General features: G+C 47.4%; 1 protein-coding gene across 8 annotated transcripts in view; it reads left to right on the top strand.

The window, feature by feature from the left end:
• The window catches only part of sema4d (sema domain, immunoglobulin domain (Ig), transmembrane domain (TM) and short cytoplasmic domain, (semaphorin) 4D), a 28,706-nt gene extending 13,752 nt beyond the window's left edge, over window positions 1-14,954 (top strand). For 4 of the 8 annotated variants that reach the window (XM_037484757.2, XM_037484760.2, XM_037484758.2 and 1 more), the window contains 14 exons: window positions 4,972-5,105; window positions 5,605-5,750; window positions 5,844-5,906; window positions 5,999-6,097; window positions 6,219-6,312; window positions 6,451-6,567; window positions 6,829-6,980; window positions 7,372-7,547; window positions 7,678-7,834; window positions 7,979-8,201; window positions 8,386-8,498; window positions 8,688-8,854; window positions 9,037-9,083; window positions 9,312-10,991. In XM_037484757.2, the coding sequence (XP_037340654.2) occupies window positions 4,972-5,105; window positions 5,605-5,750; window positions 5,844-5,906; window positions 5,999-6,097; window positions 6,219-6,312; window positions 6,451-6,567; window positions 6,829-6,980; window positions 7,372-7,547; window positions 7,678-7,834; window positions 7,979-8,201; window positions 8,386-8,498; window positions 8,688-8,854; window positions 9,037-9,083; window positions 9,312-10,333 (2,710 nt within the window). In that variant the 3' untranslated portion in view covers window positions 10,334-10,991. Of the gene's footprint in view, window positions 1-4,971; window positions 5,106-5,604; window positions 5,751-5,843; window positions 5,907-5,998; window positions 6,098-6,218; window positions 6,313-6,450; window positions 6,568-6,828; window positions 6,981-7,371; window positions 7,548-7,677; window positions 7,835-7,978; window positions 8,202-8,385; window positions 8,499-8,687; window positions 8,855-9,036; window positions 9,084-9,311; window positions 10,992-11,400; window positions 11,641-11,838; window positions 12,182-12,535; window positions 12,758-12,958; window positions 13,051-13,839 lie in introns of those variants that run through there. The other 4 variants (XM_037484763.2, XM_037484766.2, XM_037484765.2 and 1 more) reach the window with 4 other exon arrangements.
• The last annotated feature ends 1,740 nt before the right edge of the window (window positions 14,955-16,694 follow it).

The following is a 16,694-nucleotide window of genomic DNA, read 5'->3' as shown; positions in this document are numbered from 1 at the left end:
TTTCCACTTGGTAATGTTGGCATTTTGCACCCAAAAAAAAGCACTGTTTGTCTAAAAGGAGTTGGGCCTTAATGGCCTTTTAATTAAAGGAAAAAGTGAATGCTGATTAAAAGCTAATCACCATTCACTTCCTTTTGATCCCGTCGGGGTAGAGAGGCACGGGTACTCTGGATGGGGAACACCACACAGCAGCCCTCGAGCCTCCAGTTGGCTCACTTCACTCGCCTGCATGGCTTTTTTTTTTTTTATGGAGACGTTTTTCAGGTCCTCCGGAGCCACGTGACCCGGGGGAAAAGGGCGTGTTGTTTTTGAAAAAGCTCGCCGTCGGGCTGACTAAATATACCCTTTACTGGACCTGACCCCTCATTTGCCTTTGCTGTGGCCGCTTTGGGCCGACATGCGAGCTCAGCAGGGGCCCCTACGACGAGTAATTACATAGAGAGGGTTTCTATTTAACGTCGCCCCCCCCTGTATAGTGTTGCCGTCGCACAAGCTCTTTTACTCAGTTTAGACCTTCGGGTTGTCATTAATGGTTTACCTACATTTCGGCTTCTGCGACCTCATTGCAATACGACCAGAAGTCGTTTCAGCAGCCAGCACTGCACCAACAGAAATGAGCCCCCCCCCCCCCCCCCCCACTCCCCTCATCGTCATCTTCAGTGTAGACGTGAGTTAATGAATAATGCTGCTGAGCCCTGAACTGGCTTTTTAAAAACTTTGCTTCCTGCCGCACCTGCAGGGTTGAACTGCTCCCAGAGTGTTGATCTATTTTTACTAAAGTAAACAATTGAGAAGTAGGGTGAGCACCACACATTTACAGGTGGTAGTTGAGTCAAGGGGAGCTAAATAGATCCATTTTATGTGGTCGGCCCGGGACTGAAGACTTCAATAAAAATGCAAAAAGTAGTAAATGTACGAGGCAAGACGAGGCAGAAGAAGAGGTTAAATGAAAAGTCGCCACACCGGGAGACTGCAAAGCCTCGGCTTTCAATGCCGGAGATGTCGAAAACATTTGATCCGTCCGTGGCTAAACCCCCCCCCCCCCCCAGCTCACCCCCCAAACTATGATGCTGCTGGCAGTACTTTAGGACGGGCTCTCGGACCCCTGACTGGTCTCAAAAGAGGGATTTGATGGCATTTGATGGTGTAGGCACAGTCCTTCCCTCATCTACGGCCAAGCTCCATTAATCTACGAATTACACTGAAGCGCACATCTGTCCCCATCAGTGTGTCATCACACGCGGTCTCTGTGTTTTGTCTCGAGTGAAGGCCCTCCTGCTCATTTTACTTTCTCACACAGGCCCGACTCCAAATAACCCACAAAACAACAAAATATTGTAGGAGGTCTGAGTGCCGTGTGCAAAGAGGAGCACTAACGCTGCACGACACTGAAACAAATTGATGTGTATATTCTGATGAAAGGCAAGGCATGCGATTACTGACGAGCCCTAGTCTAATCATTTACCCACATGTCGTGGATGCAAATATATCCATATGTACTTAAATGTATGTGGGAGGAGGTTAGAGGAAAGGTTGCATTTAACTCGATCCATTAATAATTTGGTCTATAGAATGTCAGCAAATGAGGATTAAATTACTAGTCTTGTTGCTTCCAGTTCTAGGCTTGGCATGGAGGTGTGAAGCAGCTACTTTTAATGCCAAAAGAGACATTCTTTCCACAAAAAGCAACAAAATCAAATGTGCTTTTTGAATCACAACGAGATTGTTAAAGATCTTCTGGAAATTTCCAGAAAGTCAATTTGCTGGTGTTCCACCAAAGCGTTCCAGATGTAATGGAGACGGAGGGATGGGTTATGCAACACTGGATAACTGGAATTGGTTTTTTTTTTGTTGCTTTTTCCATATTGTAGTTTGTTATAGTTCTCACTGTCGACTGCGGACATTCTATGCAGCGTCTAAATTTGACTCTGCGTTTTATCTGCACCCGGCAGAGGGAATGAGTTCTACCTTTTATTGAAGGTACGTCTTGCGACCTTTGGACCTTTTTTTTTTTTTAAATGTATTTACACAGTGATTTATCGTAACGAGCGGGTTCGACACACACCTCAGGATTTGTCCGGGCCGCATGAAGACATCAAATCCCCCCCCCCCCCCCCCCCCATTGCCCCGAGCAGGTGTCAACCTCCCCGACGGGCCAAAGGAGCCGAGCCCGGGACACAAAGGGCTCAAAGAGACCTGCCAGCGTGGTCACAGTCTCACACACACCTCTAAATCTCTCCGCAGCGCCGGGTAGCGGCCAGTTTGCCCCTTTTCTGCTGCTGGAGCACCGACTCCCACAGCCAGTTTTTTTTTTTTTTCTTTCTTTGAAAAAGAGATTTGACGGAGGCACGGCTTTCTATTTTCTTTCGTTGGGACACGAAAAGCCGTCCCGACGCGCCAGAGGCTCCGCGGTGAGAGGTGGACGGTGACCCCCCCCCCCCCCCCGGATTGGGCGCTTCCAGATCTCATGGGTTTGCGCGACCTTTTGGGAACACTGCCTCGGCTCGGGGGGGGGGGATTGACGAGACTGTAAAAGAAGAGGATGAGAGGGAGGAGTGATCCTCTCTCTCTGTTCATTGTTGCCGGCTCTGCGGTGATGATGTGCATGCGATGGGGGGGTTGGAGTGGATCGGAGTGGAGGCTACCCTCGTCTTCAGTAAACAATAGGTCCTTGTGTGTTTGACCCCTCTCTTTGGCAGAGTGCTCGAGTGCTCGGCTCGGGCTGAAGCCGGAATTCCACCGTTGCCAGATCTAGTCGGTGGAAACGCTCCACAGAAAAATACCCCCCCAACAATCCCAGTGTCAGCGGGGTCACGGCTCTGGGGTGATTTATTCCTATTTACAACCACATCAATAATCAATTATCTTTTTTCCTGTGGCTGTAGTGGCCCCCGTTGATTGTTGTCTGAAACGTGCCGTGCCAAATGATATATCTCCCCCTCGGCTTTGTAACTCATTACTAACCTACATTTGAGGGTGATGAGCCACATTGGTGCTACGAGGTCAGTTGAAATGTGCTTGACAATGATTTATTCGTCCTATTGTTGAAGTATTTGTTCTTTAATGTTTGGTCTGAAAGCTTAAAATGAGGACAAGTGACCCGGTGAAGGAGTAGAAGGGCTTTGCAGTCCCCATGTAGGACTCCATCTTTTATTCACTGCGCTTTCTTTGGGGCCAACCTTTTTAGCGGAGATACTTCTTTTCAGAACCCGAAATGCAAATTCAACCCAATTCACAGTGACACTGCTAAAAGTTTGTCATCTCCTCGTCTCACCAGACATCCGATAACCTTTTTTCATTCCCGTCACCGTGTGACCGGCCCCGCCCCCTGTTGTGCGGATGCGTGCCGCGCGGCCCTTAAGCCAAACCAGAATGACCAGCTTCTGTGGCAGCTCGCCTTACTTCCCCACAGGACGGCCTGAGCCACCTGCCTTGTGTCACGGCACCGGGCCTTCAGCGTCGCCTCCGTTATCCACCCCAAAAAAAAGCCCACTTAATCTGTGATCCACAGAAAGGCCTGTTGCCGACACGCCCCACGGCCAGGAAGAGCAGGAAGCCCCGTTGTTACAGTTTAATTGGTGTCAGTTAATCACCGTCCGAGGCGACGCCGTTTCATTGTTCTAGTGTTGAAAGAGAAATCGCTCCTCCGCCCCACGTCAGAATGGATTTACAGACCTCACGGTTATTCAGCATGTGCTCTGCTTTGCAGTAAATTTGGCCAACCTTTCGTGTATTACAAACAGGATTGAGAACAGATTTAGAGATTTATTTTAATATTTATCTTAAGCTTTAAAGCATGAGCTTCCCCCTCCCCCCCCCCCCCCCCCTCCTATCTGGCTTTTCTGCTGACGTAAAACAGGCCACTTTTTGGTTAACCAGAGAAGGTCAGTGTTTTAGCTAAAAACAAGTGTCAGAAAGCACCAAAATGTTGTTGGTCATAATAACTAAATCGCCTACATCACGGATCCAAAAGAGATTTCAAGATAAAGCCCTGTTAATGAGAACCGTGACATTGTTTAATATTTCATACAATGTCAAGATTCTTTGTTACTGCTACAAATATCCAATCCCTAGTTTTAAAAACAAATGCAACGAGACAACTTAAGCCCATAATTGAAATGTGAAAGCATGGACCTCCTGAGGTGGAGCAGGATAAATTCTAGACCTGCCCGAATGTCCGGGTCAGGTGCATCCTGGGTAAATGTACCGGGGGAGCGCTGTCACGAGACAAAGCCACCGCAAAGCTGCACAAATCCCATCTTCGTCCTCCCTGTCGCCGGCGGATACGCAGGATCAATACTTATTTTATTTTTTACTTTTTTTAAAGGGGGGGCGGGGGTTTCTTCGTCCCGAGGTGTAGCGCGACGGCGCACGCCAGCCTTATCTGAAGTGTCACACAGTGGTCACAACAGACCCACAAACCGCACTGTCAATAGAGTTCAGACGCACCCATTGAACAAACAGCGGGTTTTATGCTGTTGAGCGTGTTGTGTTAGTTGCGGGAACTCGCCATGTGCTGCAGGTTAATTTTCAGAATGTCTTCTCAATGGATGCATTCATTATTTAAAATGTCCATGTTTTGCTTAGTGGGGAAAAATATCCATCATAATGTAGCTGTCCAAAACCCAAAGGTGTTATCCAACTGGGGTTGATTGGAAGGCGTGACATCATGCATTCCACACATGCTTTTAAAAACGTGGGAGTGCTCATGCTTTTAAATAATCTGCTCCCGCTGATTTTATTCAACAGTGCGTGTTGGCTATACTAACGACACAAAAGAGGATGAATCAGTCCTGGCAGCTTTCGGTGTGAAAGTGGAAGTGGTTTTGATGCCTTCCCTTTTTTACAAGCGAGCGTGTGCAGCACAGTAAGATTTCCGCCTGTCAGTGCGCCCACACGTGTCTACATCCCTGTTGAGTATTCACTTTGTCATTTCTACATTTTTATCGTTTCTACTCTTTTGTGTCGCAGAGGAAACTTCACGCTTCCGAAGCCATCGGAGTCCAACATGGGGTTTGGCGTGCTGGGAGTGTTTCTGGGGCTGCTCCTTGAGGTCTCCACTCACGGACCCCACGCCGTGCCTCGAACCTCCTGGAGACACCAAGGTGAGACTCCATGTCCTTCTGTGTGCATTATATCGATAAGGAAATGGAAATGCACTATATAGTATATCAGAGGAATGAAGAGATGACGATGACGAGAGACACAGAGCTGAAACGAATAAAGAAAAAAAAAATATTATTCCTTAATAAACGATTACTGAAGTAATCATGTTTTTAGACAAATTACATTAATACAGAAAAGTATAAAATTCAATATAGATGCTTATTTGAAACTGTGCTGATTTAAATTGAAACTCCGTCAATATCCGTCAGGCGGATGTTCTGTTCGCACGCTGCCATCTACATAAAAAGCCCCCCCCCCCCACCCCCACCCCCACCCCCGCACCTCTGACAGAGTTCGGGGGTTAGGTGGTAATTCTTTGAGGGTTTGACACTGCAAGGTCACATGCAACTTCAAATGCTATTCAGTGCGAGCGATTGATAAGAAGTTCTTGTCGGGGCGTAAAGCGCTAAGCGTTGAATCCAGTGCTTTGGTGGCCAGATTTGGATCTGATGGAGTTTTCGGAGCCGGAGATCTTCAACTACTCCACGTTGTTGCTGAGTGAGAAAAGAGATGCGCTGTATGTGGGAGCCAGGGAGGCCGTCTTTGAGCTCAGCAAGAAGAACGTCACCGTCAAATACAACAAGGTACCAAACATACAAATGAGATATATAACAAGATAAGAACATGTTGAATTTCAATAGTGATTTAAAAAGAAAACGTGTATAAATCATCTCAAGGCTCAATGGACAGTTGCGGAAAAACCCATGATGATGTGCACGCAAAAGGGAAAATCAAAAGAGGTTTGTCCATTAATAATAATTATTAATTATCACTCTTTCTAGTGCCAAAGCGAGTGTGTTTTGAACATTTGTCTTTCCCAACGTTCCCCCAGAGAGATTGCCTGAACTACATAAGAGTCCTCCAAGTCGTGGACGATGAGCGACTGTATGTCTGCGGCACGCACGCCTTTCAGCCTCAGTGCGACTACTTGGTAGGTCCACGCGCACTCCCTCCTTGACCCCGGGGGGGGCGACACACACACTCACACCGCAGAAATAAACGCTGCAACCCTTCAACAAAAAAACACGTTATCTTGACCTTCGCCTCCGCAGAAGCTCGCTGACTTTTCGTTGGACGGGCGGCCTGAAGACGGCCGGGGGAAGTGCTCCTTCGACCCGTCGCAGAGCTTCACTACGGTCATGGTCGGTAAGTCCGGGGCCCGGTTTGAGTTCACTTCACCAAGAGCTCGTGTCGGTTGTCAGCCCCTTATTTTGGGAGGTGGCCAATAAACGTGCCACACAATAAATGGCTGTTTTTCTTTTCCTTCCCTGCCTTTTCTATCAGATGGAGAGCTCTACTCGGGGACGGCTTATAACTTCTTAGGCAGTGAGCCCATTATTTCCAGATACTCTCCATCCCAGTCCCTGCTGAGGACCGAGTACTCCACATCATGGCTCAACGGTGAGGGAACGTCTTGGTTTGATGTCATTAAAGTGGATGGTTGATGGAGAAGCGTCGCGATGAGGACTTTTCTTTACTCGACTGTTTGTCCAGATCAAACTCTCAAGAGGTCTTGATTTGCTGATCTGCCGCGTCAGTTTTTGAGGAGGAGGAGGAGGAGGAGAAGTTACGCAACGAGCCTTTCACAATAGCGGATCAATCCTCCTTCCCGTGCGCTCCTTTTTTATTAGTGATTTTCTCTCATCCGTTTTCCCCCCGCAGAGCCCAGTTTTGTTTTTGCGGACGTGATCGGCGACGGGGGAAACCGGGTGGACGGCGAGGACGACAAGATCTACTACTTCTTCACTGAGGTGTCAGTGGAGTATGAATTCTTTGGCAAGCTGCTGATCCCCAGGGTGGCGCGCGTCTGTAAGGTCAGTCCGCGTCACGCACCATCTGCACATGCCAGCGGCATCCCTGTTTAGCCCCGGATCCACCTGCCGCCTTCGTCAGCGCGTCCTTCCTCTTGTTATCGGGAATCTGTAACCTGAGCTCGTATCTTGGTTCAAACCCTGTTAGTCTGTTAGTAAATTATACCTTCGCATAACTCTTTGTGAGACCATTTGTATCAAGAATAATTCATGGATTTCTATACAACAATGGCAGTTTCAAATATCTTGATGTGTATTTTTGAAGGTTTTCCTCTCATATCACCACTGGACAGGGAAATTCATATAACACTATCTGAAAATTAATGTTGTATTTGCATCTTTGCTACAAAGAGCTACTGTCTTTAGTCTTGATAATCAAATGGTCTCTTCACAGGGCGACCTCGGGGGGCAGCGCACCCTGCAGAAGAAGTGGACGTCCTTCCTGAAAGCCAAGCTGGTGTGCTCCATGCCGGAGCTCAACTTTGTTTTCAACGTGGTGCACGATGTCTTCATCCTGAAGGGGGCGGACTGGAGGGACACCGTCATCTACGGGGTCTTCACCTCCCAGTGGTCAGTGATTTGAAGATCTTTAGGAGGGGGAATCAGAAAAGGACAATGTTTTGATATCAGGCAGGTCCTTAAACTCGCTGCTCTTCTTTCCTCCTCCATCATCCTCCTCCTCCTCCTCGTTGCTCCCCAGGGGTAACGTGGGCTTGTCCGCAGTGTGCGCTTACAACATGACCGCTGTGGAAGAAGTCTTCTCCAAGGGCAAGTTCATGCAGAAGGCCACGGTGGGGCACTCCCACACCAAGTGGGTCCGGGACAACGGCGTCACTCCTTCTCCTCGTCCTGGAGCAGTGAGTACCTTTCACACGGCTCCAACAAGTATGACGGAGCTCGGCGTATTTGACTTTGTTTTTGTTGACAGACAAATGATGTGAATGTAAGTCACAAGAACAAGTTATTTAACGCCTCCTGCCCTGCGCGTTTTGCTCCACCAGTGTATTAACAACCTGATGCGGCGGCAGAACATCAGCAGCTCGCTCCACCTGCCGGACAAGACCCTCCAGTTTGTTAAGGACCACCCCCTGCTGGAGGACCCCGTCCTGCCCATCGGCAACGGGCCTCGCCTCATCACCAAGGACGTCAACTACACGCAGATAGTTGTGGAGAGGGTCCGTGCGCTCGACGGGAACATCTATGACGTCATCTTCACTGGAACAGGTAAGCACAAAACCAACTTCAGTTTGTTATAAATACACTTTTTTAGTCTATTAGAGCCTGGTGCTGATCACAGTCCTCACATGTATTTACTGCCATTATTCATTTAAATACACATGAAATGGATTAAACTAGTTGCTGATACCAGATCAGTACGTTCTGTATTCTAATATTTTGTTTGCTTTAGATAAGGGAGTCCTGCACAAGTCAGTGGTGTATGAAGGAGACGTGCACATTGTGGAGGAGATCCAGCTCCTGAAGAACTCCGAGTCCATCAAGAACCTGCTGCTGTCCTCCGAGGTCAGAAATACACAGCATCGATACAGAAACCTTTATAGGCAACCTGCCTTTTATCTTCTTTTTTCAGTGATTTTCTTTATATTGTTGCGTAGGGTTCACAGTGGCGAAGCAATAGTAAATTCTAAGTTGTTCTATAATTCGTTGTGCACTCTTTCTAAGTATTTGTTAACAACCTTTGTGCCTCCACAGACGCGGTCCCTGTACGCCGGTTCAGACTCGGGTGTAGTCCAGTCCCCCACAGCCTTCTGTGGCCGCTATGCGCCCTGCGCTGACTGCGTCCTGTCTCGGGACCCGTACTGTGCCTGGGACCCTCAAGCTGCTGCCTGTGTCAATATCTTTGACGCTCTGAGCCAAAGGTGAATCTTCTGTTTCTACACAGCGGCAGTACGCTCCAGCATCACAGCACGGGGGGAACAAAAGTCTCCATCCAGTTGGACCGGCTTTCTCCTCAAAGTTATCTCTTATTTCAGAGTGTGTGCATATTTTAGATTGCTATCAAGGTAACGCGTGTTTTTGTTTTTTTGTTTTTTTTCCCCAGCGAGCTTATCCAGAGCCTGAACGGTGACGCAAGCAAGTGCCCGACAGGTAGGGGACAACATGCTCACATGCCGCCTACTAAAGAAGCATAACAGCAAACACTGCATACTTATCGTCATGATAACAGCTAATCCTCGAGGCAAAAGTGAAGTTGGGTCGATGACAATTCTAGACGTCCGAGATACGAACAACGTTGTGCGATTGTCCTCTCTGATGCGTTGTGAGCACGCCACACCTCTCAAGTCATGGCGTCCCCTGCATCTTTGTATCTTGCAGTAGTGAGTCCGTCTCAGAACTTCCGGCGCGTGGCGGTGAAACCGGGCAGCTCCGCCGAGCTGCCGTGCCTGGGTCACTCCAACCTGGCGCAGGTGATGTGGAAGGCCAACGACTCGGCCCTCACCGAGGCCTCCCGCTTCCACCTCATCGGCGAAAACGGCCTCCTCATCTACAGCGTGGCTCCGGAGGATCAAGGTCGATACGAGTGCTGGTCGGTGGAATGGGCCCCGGCCGCCGGGAAGAACTTCAGCCGCCTCCTGGCCGGCTACGTCCTCGCCCTGGATCTCCCGCCGCCGCCGCCGCCTCCGCGCCAGGCGACCTTCGCCGCCGAGGCTGGAGAGGGGAGGCCGAGCGTGCGCGCGGCCAAGAGTAACGGTGAGACAGACGGAGCCCTACTAACGCCGGGCCTCGCCCCCCCCAGCTTCACAGCCGCGGTCCGACTCACCTCCCCGCCCCAAACTGACTCCTCACTAACGCCGCCGCCCAGCAGCAGCACGACCAAGTTCCAGCCCAAGCAGCGACTTCCCCCGAGCGCCGACGCCCCGCCCCCCGAGAGCCGCGACCCGGCGGCCGAGTACTTGCAGCACAACAACAGCACCGCCCTCCTCTTCCTCTTCCTGCTGTTCTTCCTCCTCTTTCTGGCCGCGCTGGCGTACAACTGCTACATGCAGTACCTCCCGGCGCCCTGCCTGCGGCTGCGAGCCGCCCTGCTGGGCAGCCACAAGAGCGCCAATCAGGCCACGTATTTGGCGTGCGAGGCGGGCCTGATGGAGTCCGCCGCCGTCGGCGTCGGCGAGAAGATCCACATGACGGAGGCGCCGACGCGGAACGGCGGGCAGGCCGCTCAGAGCCTGCGGGCGCTGCGCGACACCGGCTACGAGACGGAGCCCGAGTGCGGCAATGGTCAGATCCCGTCCCGCCCCCCCGCAGGCGACAGCCCGTCGCAGGAGAAGCCCTTCGACGTCGACTGCGAATTTCAGCCCATCGAGTTCGCGGACGCGGACGAGACCCCCTCCTGCTAGCCCGGAGGCCTCTCCTCCCCGACACTCGACACTCTGTCGCTGCGTCTTTCCACGGCTCACGGGTGGTTTTCCGCTTACATGAAAGGCAGCGCGTAGCAGCGCCCCCCCCCCACCCCCCCCCCGCGCTTGCCGGTAGAGATTTCACTTCCTGTCCGTTCTGGGGGTTTCTGATCATAAAAGCTAAAATAATAATAATAAAAAACTATTCACTGGAGCTGCACCGTCTCAGCGCAGGAACGCTATTCCTTAAATTCCAAATTGGAAACATTGTTTACCAAATTGGTAAAGTTACCTTGATGTTTTCCAAATTGGAGTCTTTTGTACAGGCGCAGAGGAAAATAGTCTCTTGAAGTATTCGAATTTTTTTTTTTTCTTTTCTTTTTTTTGGAGCGACATTCAGACCAATGGACTCTGGTCAATGCTTCAACATTCCAGTGATTTCTCAGGGAAGCTTTGCTTTGTTTGGTGTTCACCTGGTACGTCGGCGCCATTGTCGGCTTTGAAGGTCCGAGGGAGAGAGAGAAGAAATAATTCGTGTGGACCAGCGACGTCCAGCAGGATAGAATAATGCTTGAAACAATAATCAAACCACTGTTTTGTGTCCAGTTGTTTTGGAGGGACTACAGTTTTCCTGTATTCCCCCCCCCCCCCCCCCCCCCCCCCCTGTGAAGAAGACATTCCTACACAACTCGGTGGTCCTTTTTTCTATTAACCTCTACTCATTTTTGCTTGTGCTCTGTTGATAACATGAGTCTGTTCACCATGACGTCATGCTCGACGATGTCAGACATCAGCCCCGAAAACAGTTTAAACGAAAAAATACTCTTTTATTATTATTCTTCAATTAAGTTCAATTCATTTTTAGAAATTTTTCAGAGAATTATTATTTAAGACGAGTTGTAGTTGTGGTAATATCATTCTCACTCTTTATTTATTTATTACAATTATTTTTTGTTATCCCGACCCATTGTTCCTCCTCTTGTGTGTGTGTGTTGCATGTCGCCTCTTGTTTAGATTTCCCGTTTTCCTCAATACTCTCTTTTCCCATCACTCCCTCCCTCTCGCAGTCTCCTCTCCCGTCAACACTTCATCTCCTCTGTCCTCCTCTGGAAATAGCACGCCCTCTGCCCTCCCTTCCTCCTCCTCCTCCTCCTCCTCCTCCTCCTCCTCTTGCTCTTCCTCCACCACGCACCACATAGTGGAGAGCCGGGAGGCAGAGAGTGTGAGACTGTTGCCTCCCCTGCTGAAGGACCAGGCCTGGGGGGTTCATGCCCAGGAGGCCTTCCTGCTCTTCTGCCTGGCGTTGGGTGAGTGGTGTGACTCGCCTCGCACCTCCCGGACCCGAGCTCCATCTCACCTTTTTTTTTTTTTTTTTTAACCCTCCCCATTTCCCGCTTTCGTCTTTTTCTTTCTGCACGTTGCATGTTCCCATTTCCCAAACGTGACCTAACCGGGACTGTTTGTGTGTGTGTGTTTCTGGATCTGTCCTTTGCTTCAAGGTGTAGTGGAGAACTAATCGTGTCCGTCTGGTGAGGTACCTTTAGTGAATGTTGAAAAACCTCTCAGAAATCTGGTTGTCTCACAACTCGATGTGAATGAAAGGTACAGTTTTGTTTATAGCATTATGTAACATGTCTGATGTGGAAACCTGTGAAATATTGAAAAAGATCCTCTTTTTTTTTTTCCATCGAGGGTCGTCTTGTGGACTTTTGTCTTACATCTCAATATATTTGTGCCTGTAAGCAAGTGTAAATATAGTTGTATATTTGGAAAAATACCATTTGAGGATGTATATAATTAGGGGACGTTTCTCTTGGTAGGGAGGATAAATAAATCTTGTCAAACGTTTTCAACACTGCCTTATTTTGTTACATTTTTAGGTTTTTTTTAAATGTCGACCCCTGTTGCATGTACTGAAAATATAAATGACAAAATATCAGTGACGAAATCAAATGACACGATTTCTGTGTGACTAAACCTGAAGATGCTCTGATCAGGCCTACTTACACATTGCATGTACACACTATATATATATATATATATATCAGTCACAGTGCTAAACTTGCTCTCCATGAACAGACCTACCAGAGGCCGGTGTTCCCACATCACGGCATGTGTGGCGTGTCAGTGTCTCGACCATCGGCATGGGGGGGGAGGTGGGGGTTGTGGGGGATGAACACAAAGTCCTGTTCTGTCCTTCAGGTCCCAGCGATCTCCACATTCACTGGCTCGTAAACGGACACGTCCTGGACACCCACGTGCGGGAGAACCGCCGGCCCGTGGGCCCGGGGGAGGTGCTAGTGAGCAGCTGGCTCCAAGGGGGGCCGCTAACGGGTCCTACCGGTTCCTACCATTACCGCTGTGTCGCAGAGGCCGCCACGGGAGGTGACAAGTCTGAGGTGGACCTCCGCCTCCCCATCGGAGGTACCTGGACCCTGGAGCTCGTGTGGCTGTGAGAATGTCCAAGGGGGTCTCGACTTGTCTCTCTCTTTAAGTTTATTTGAGCATTGAAAGCAAGAAGGGTCGAGGAGTAAGCCCCCGCGGGGAGAGGGAACGGTGCGCATAGGATTGGTTTCAGCAATGCCACTGCCTTGGTGTCCATAAAAGACCGTTGTTATTTGACAGATGAGGAGAGCGTTCCGTCCAGGGATTTGAACCAGTGGAGAGGTGCACTCTCAGAGCATGAGCAACTGCTCAAAAGATGGGAAAAGGCCAGGGTAGGTCTATGTGCATGCGTGCTGGTGTGTCTCCTGCAGACCGTCCTAATGGTTATTGTGCATTTGTCCAGGTCCACTTGCATCATGTGCACCCGTTTAATCCAGCCCTGCGTGTTTGGCTTTTGGCGAATAGTTAAGAGCTCACTGCTGTTTTATTTATTTATTTCAGCAGTAGAGAAGTGTCGAGGTTTATTGGGGGCAAAAAATTGGGAACCCAGCTGATTGATATTCCATGAAATAGTGTTTTAGTATTCAGCAAATTAACTGTTCTGCTTTATTCTGAATGAATTATTTTGAGGTTTGAAAGAAGAAAGAAAAACACACACCTATTAACCCAAAAGCTGCAGGAATGGCTTGTCATTTTGTTAAACTACTTTTAGCTATCACAATTAACTCATTATCTGATCACTACTTGATCCATTAACCCCATTCAGCTAAAAATGGTGTTCATGGTAACATAACCCTTTTATGTTCTTTTTTTCAAAAGGATTGGTAACGTGTTCTTCCAAATATAAACCGGAACAAACTAGTTTTGGACAAAAACTACAGGAAAGTTTGAGTCTGATCCAGTCTGTCACCAGAAAAACATGCAAGCTCCCTCAATGCAAGATTCCAAATGGTAGACTTAAGCCTGAAGTTCAGATTGAATCATCATTTCTGTTTAATTATTTACATTTCTAATGAAACTGGAGAGCTGGGCAACGATTCAGAGGTCCACAACCAGGCTGAGCATCTCTTAGTCACATCTTTACCTCCTCTTGTACAATGCGACTGTTTTTACCTCCACAGGAAAGCTGTGACGGCCACTGAGCTGCGAGAAGACGCCGTGAGCTTCACTTGTGTCGGCTGAGTCTGCTTGTTGACGTGGTCCTCGGCCCAGGTGGACCACCCTTTTGACACGGAGGCCCCCAGCGCCACTTCTCACAAGGGGGCGCACGGGGGGGGGGGGGGTTGATGGGAGACTTCACCGACGCCTACCTTCAGCTTTTGATGATGGTGTTGGGACTCCCTCCAAAGCTGACCAGGAGAGCATGAGGATGCGTGTGCTGCCTTTTCAACAAATAGGCATTTATTTCTATTTTTATTGATACAAAAAAAATGAACATCCTGAAAGCAGTGCTTGTATGGAACAATAAAAAATAAAAAAAACTGAAATTTGCATGTGATGCAGCATTTGTGGCCTGTAAAAATCATTGATTTTACTTGACATGTTGTCCGACCCTTCAAAGCCACCTTTCAGTTGGACAGTCTCACTTGAGGCCACACAGTGTGTTGGCAGTTTTCATTTTTCACTCGTTTAAAGAATTTTAAATGGATCAACCAAGGGAAAAGATTACAACGGAAAGTAGAGTTCTTTTCAATCTAAATATACCTCTGATGTTTGTCGTTAAACGCACTTTTATCATCAGATCAAAAAGCCAAGCATCCCCAAAAAAGTGTTTTGTATTTCTGCTCACAGTAAAAATGTAATTACCAACTGGCTTCTGAAGCAAAAGCAGATTTGACTTTTTCCATTGGTTACATTTTACACCCATTTATGAGAAATTGTAACCCGTGTGGGATCAAAACTTGAGTGTCACGGCGGCCTTTTCCACTGGAGAACTTTCCACCATCTGAATTATTAACCGGCTGGCGACCTTTCTGACGCCTTCAGGTTAAAATATAATCATTAAGTGAAAACGTATCCTTTTCTAGAATTAGTTTCTATACTTTATGTGTTTATGCCTCACAGATTTATGAACAAATGGCCATTTCCTGTTATATTCTTACACTATGGATGATCAGAAAAAAAAACGTTACACCTTTAAATGTTCAGTGAAAGACTTTTGATGTATAACAAAAAAAATGCAATTGAGAAATAAATGTTGTGTATAAGCAAAGTGTCTGTACTGTAATGCTTTCCTCTTTGTCTTGGTGCCATACAACACAGCTGGAGTTATATCGCCCCCATGTGACCAAAAAAGGAGCACAATGCAATAAAGGGAAAACCAATGTACTTGTTTATCACATGCATCATGTATGTTGTAGGCATAGTCTGGTGCTGGTATAAGAATCTATAAATAAAACAACGTAGATTTTTCAGTTTCCACAACGAAGCAGCGTGGCGTGTTTTTAGTTGCTAATCGCATGCGTCCAACCGGCCAACACTAGCACTACTGAATGCAAGGAATCACTGTCCTGGACCCGAAACTAAGGCCCAACATCCAAGACTCCAAGTACATAACCTCCGTTGTCTCCTATTATATTGTCTAGCAGTGGCCCTTTTTTTTTTCTCCTCCCCTTAGGATTCCATTCCGAGAAATTCCTAAATTGAATTCCTTCCGTTTGTAGGGTGGTCTAATACTCAGATTTGGAATCTGAAGGGTTAGTGCAGAGCATTTACTCAATAGAGGCATCATCCTGTATCTTCTGGATGCGACACTTCCGGGCTCAGCTGCTCTTTGGTTTTCCACCACTTAGTTTACCAAGAGACTCTAGTTGTAGATGTTATCCGTGAATGTTGGTTGGCGGCCGGGATTTAAGCCTCACAAATCGTATACATGCATCTTTGCATTGATTAATAAATAAAAGGACATCATTATAAGGGTTTGGTTTAACACCTTTATTTGTCATTGTACTGAGTCAGTGCACGGGCTTAGTTTTTTGGCGTAAGGTTAAAACATTAAAACCAGTTAAAATGTGATTTATCAAAACAAAGTTAATTTTGTAGATGAGCTAATTTGAAATGTTTAGTACCTGGTGTGCTGTGGGAATGGACCAGCTGGGTGACAAAGAGCTTGGAACCGGAAGTTGATCTGCTCTATGGGAATTCTAAAGGAAATTGGACTGTACCAACTTTGGGAACATTGGCCAATGTGATGTCTTGATCAAGGTGATTTGGTTTAATATCATTATTTTTTTTTTAATTTTCTATCCATGGCTCTAAATTTAGTTAAAGGTATTGTGTTCATTCCAGGCTTTGTGTTACTGTTGCGAAAAATGGTATTGTTTTCTCTCCCCCTTTTTGGTTTTCATGGTGCTGGCCACCTCTTATAAATTCAGTATATTTTTGTCTTGGATTCGTTTTTTATTGTACCCTTGAAAAGGTGGTGTTGGAGTTTGTCCTCTGTTAGTTTGAGAGGCTTAAGCACCAGTATATCTTTTTTGTAAACTGGATTTTTCCCACGAGGTAACCTGAATGGAAAATGATCTTTTCATCTTTTTTTCCCCTCTAATGAGGCTTGTTCACCTTTTATCTTGCGTAGGCAAGATTTAATAAAAACGGTTACAATCGAAGACCACTTTGTTCCCTGTTTTGTGGCAATGGACTTAATTCGATTTTCTAAGGCTCACGGCAGATCCGTCACACTCATACTAACTGTTCTGAAAATTTGAGGTGTGCCTTTATTCTGAAGTAGCTGCCTTTATTTTGTAGTAGTAGTTTCCTAATTGACTTTATGTAGCCCTGTAAGGTTGTACTAAGTAATTAGGCCCGTTATTAGCAAGCCATTGGCACCAGTGTTTTTGACCATAGGTGCGATTCTTTTGGTATTTTGGCATATTTTTGGTTACATGTTTAATTTTATTACCATTTACCTAAAAACTTCCACAGAAGCTCAAATGATGCCCCCATGTGATTATGAATATTAGGTCTCAAAGCTACA

Source organism: Pungitius pungitius, chromosome 18, assembly GCF_949316345.1.
Source record: "Pungitius pungitius chromosome 18, fPunPun2.1, whole genome shotgun sequence".
Classification (NCBI taxonomy): Eukaryota; Metazoa; Chordata; class Actinopteri; order Perciformes; family Gasterosteidae; genus Pungitius; species Pungitius pungitius.
This window is presented reverse-complemented; position numbering and strand designations above follow the sequence as displayed.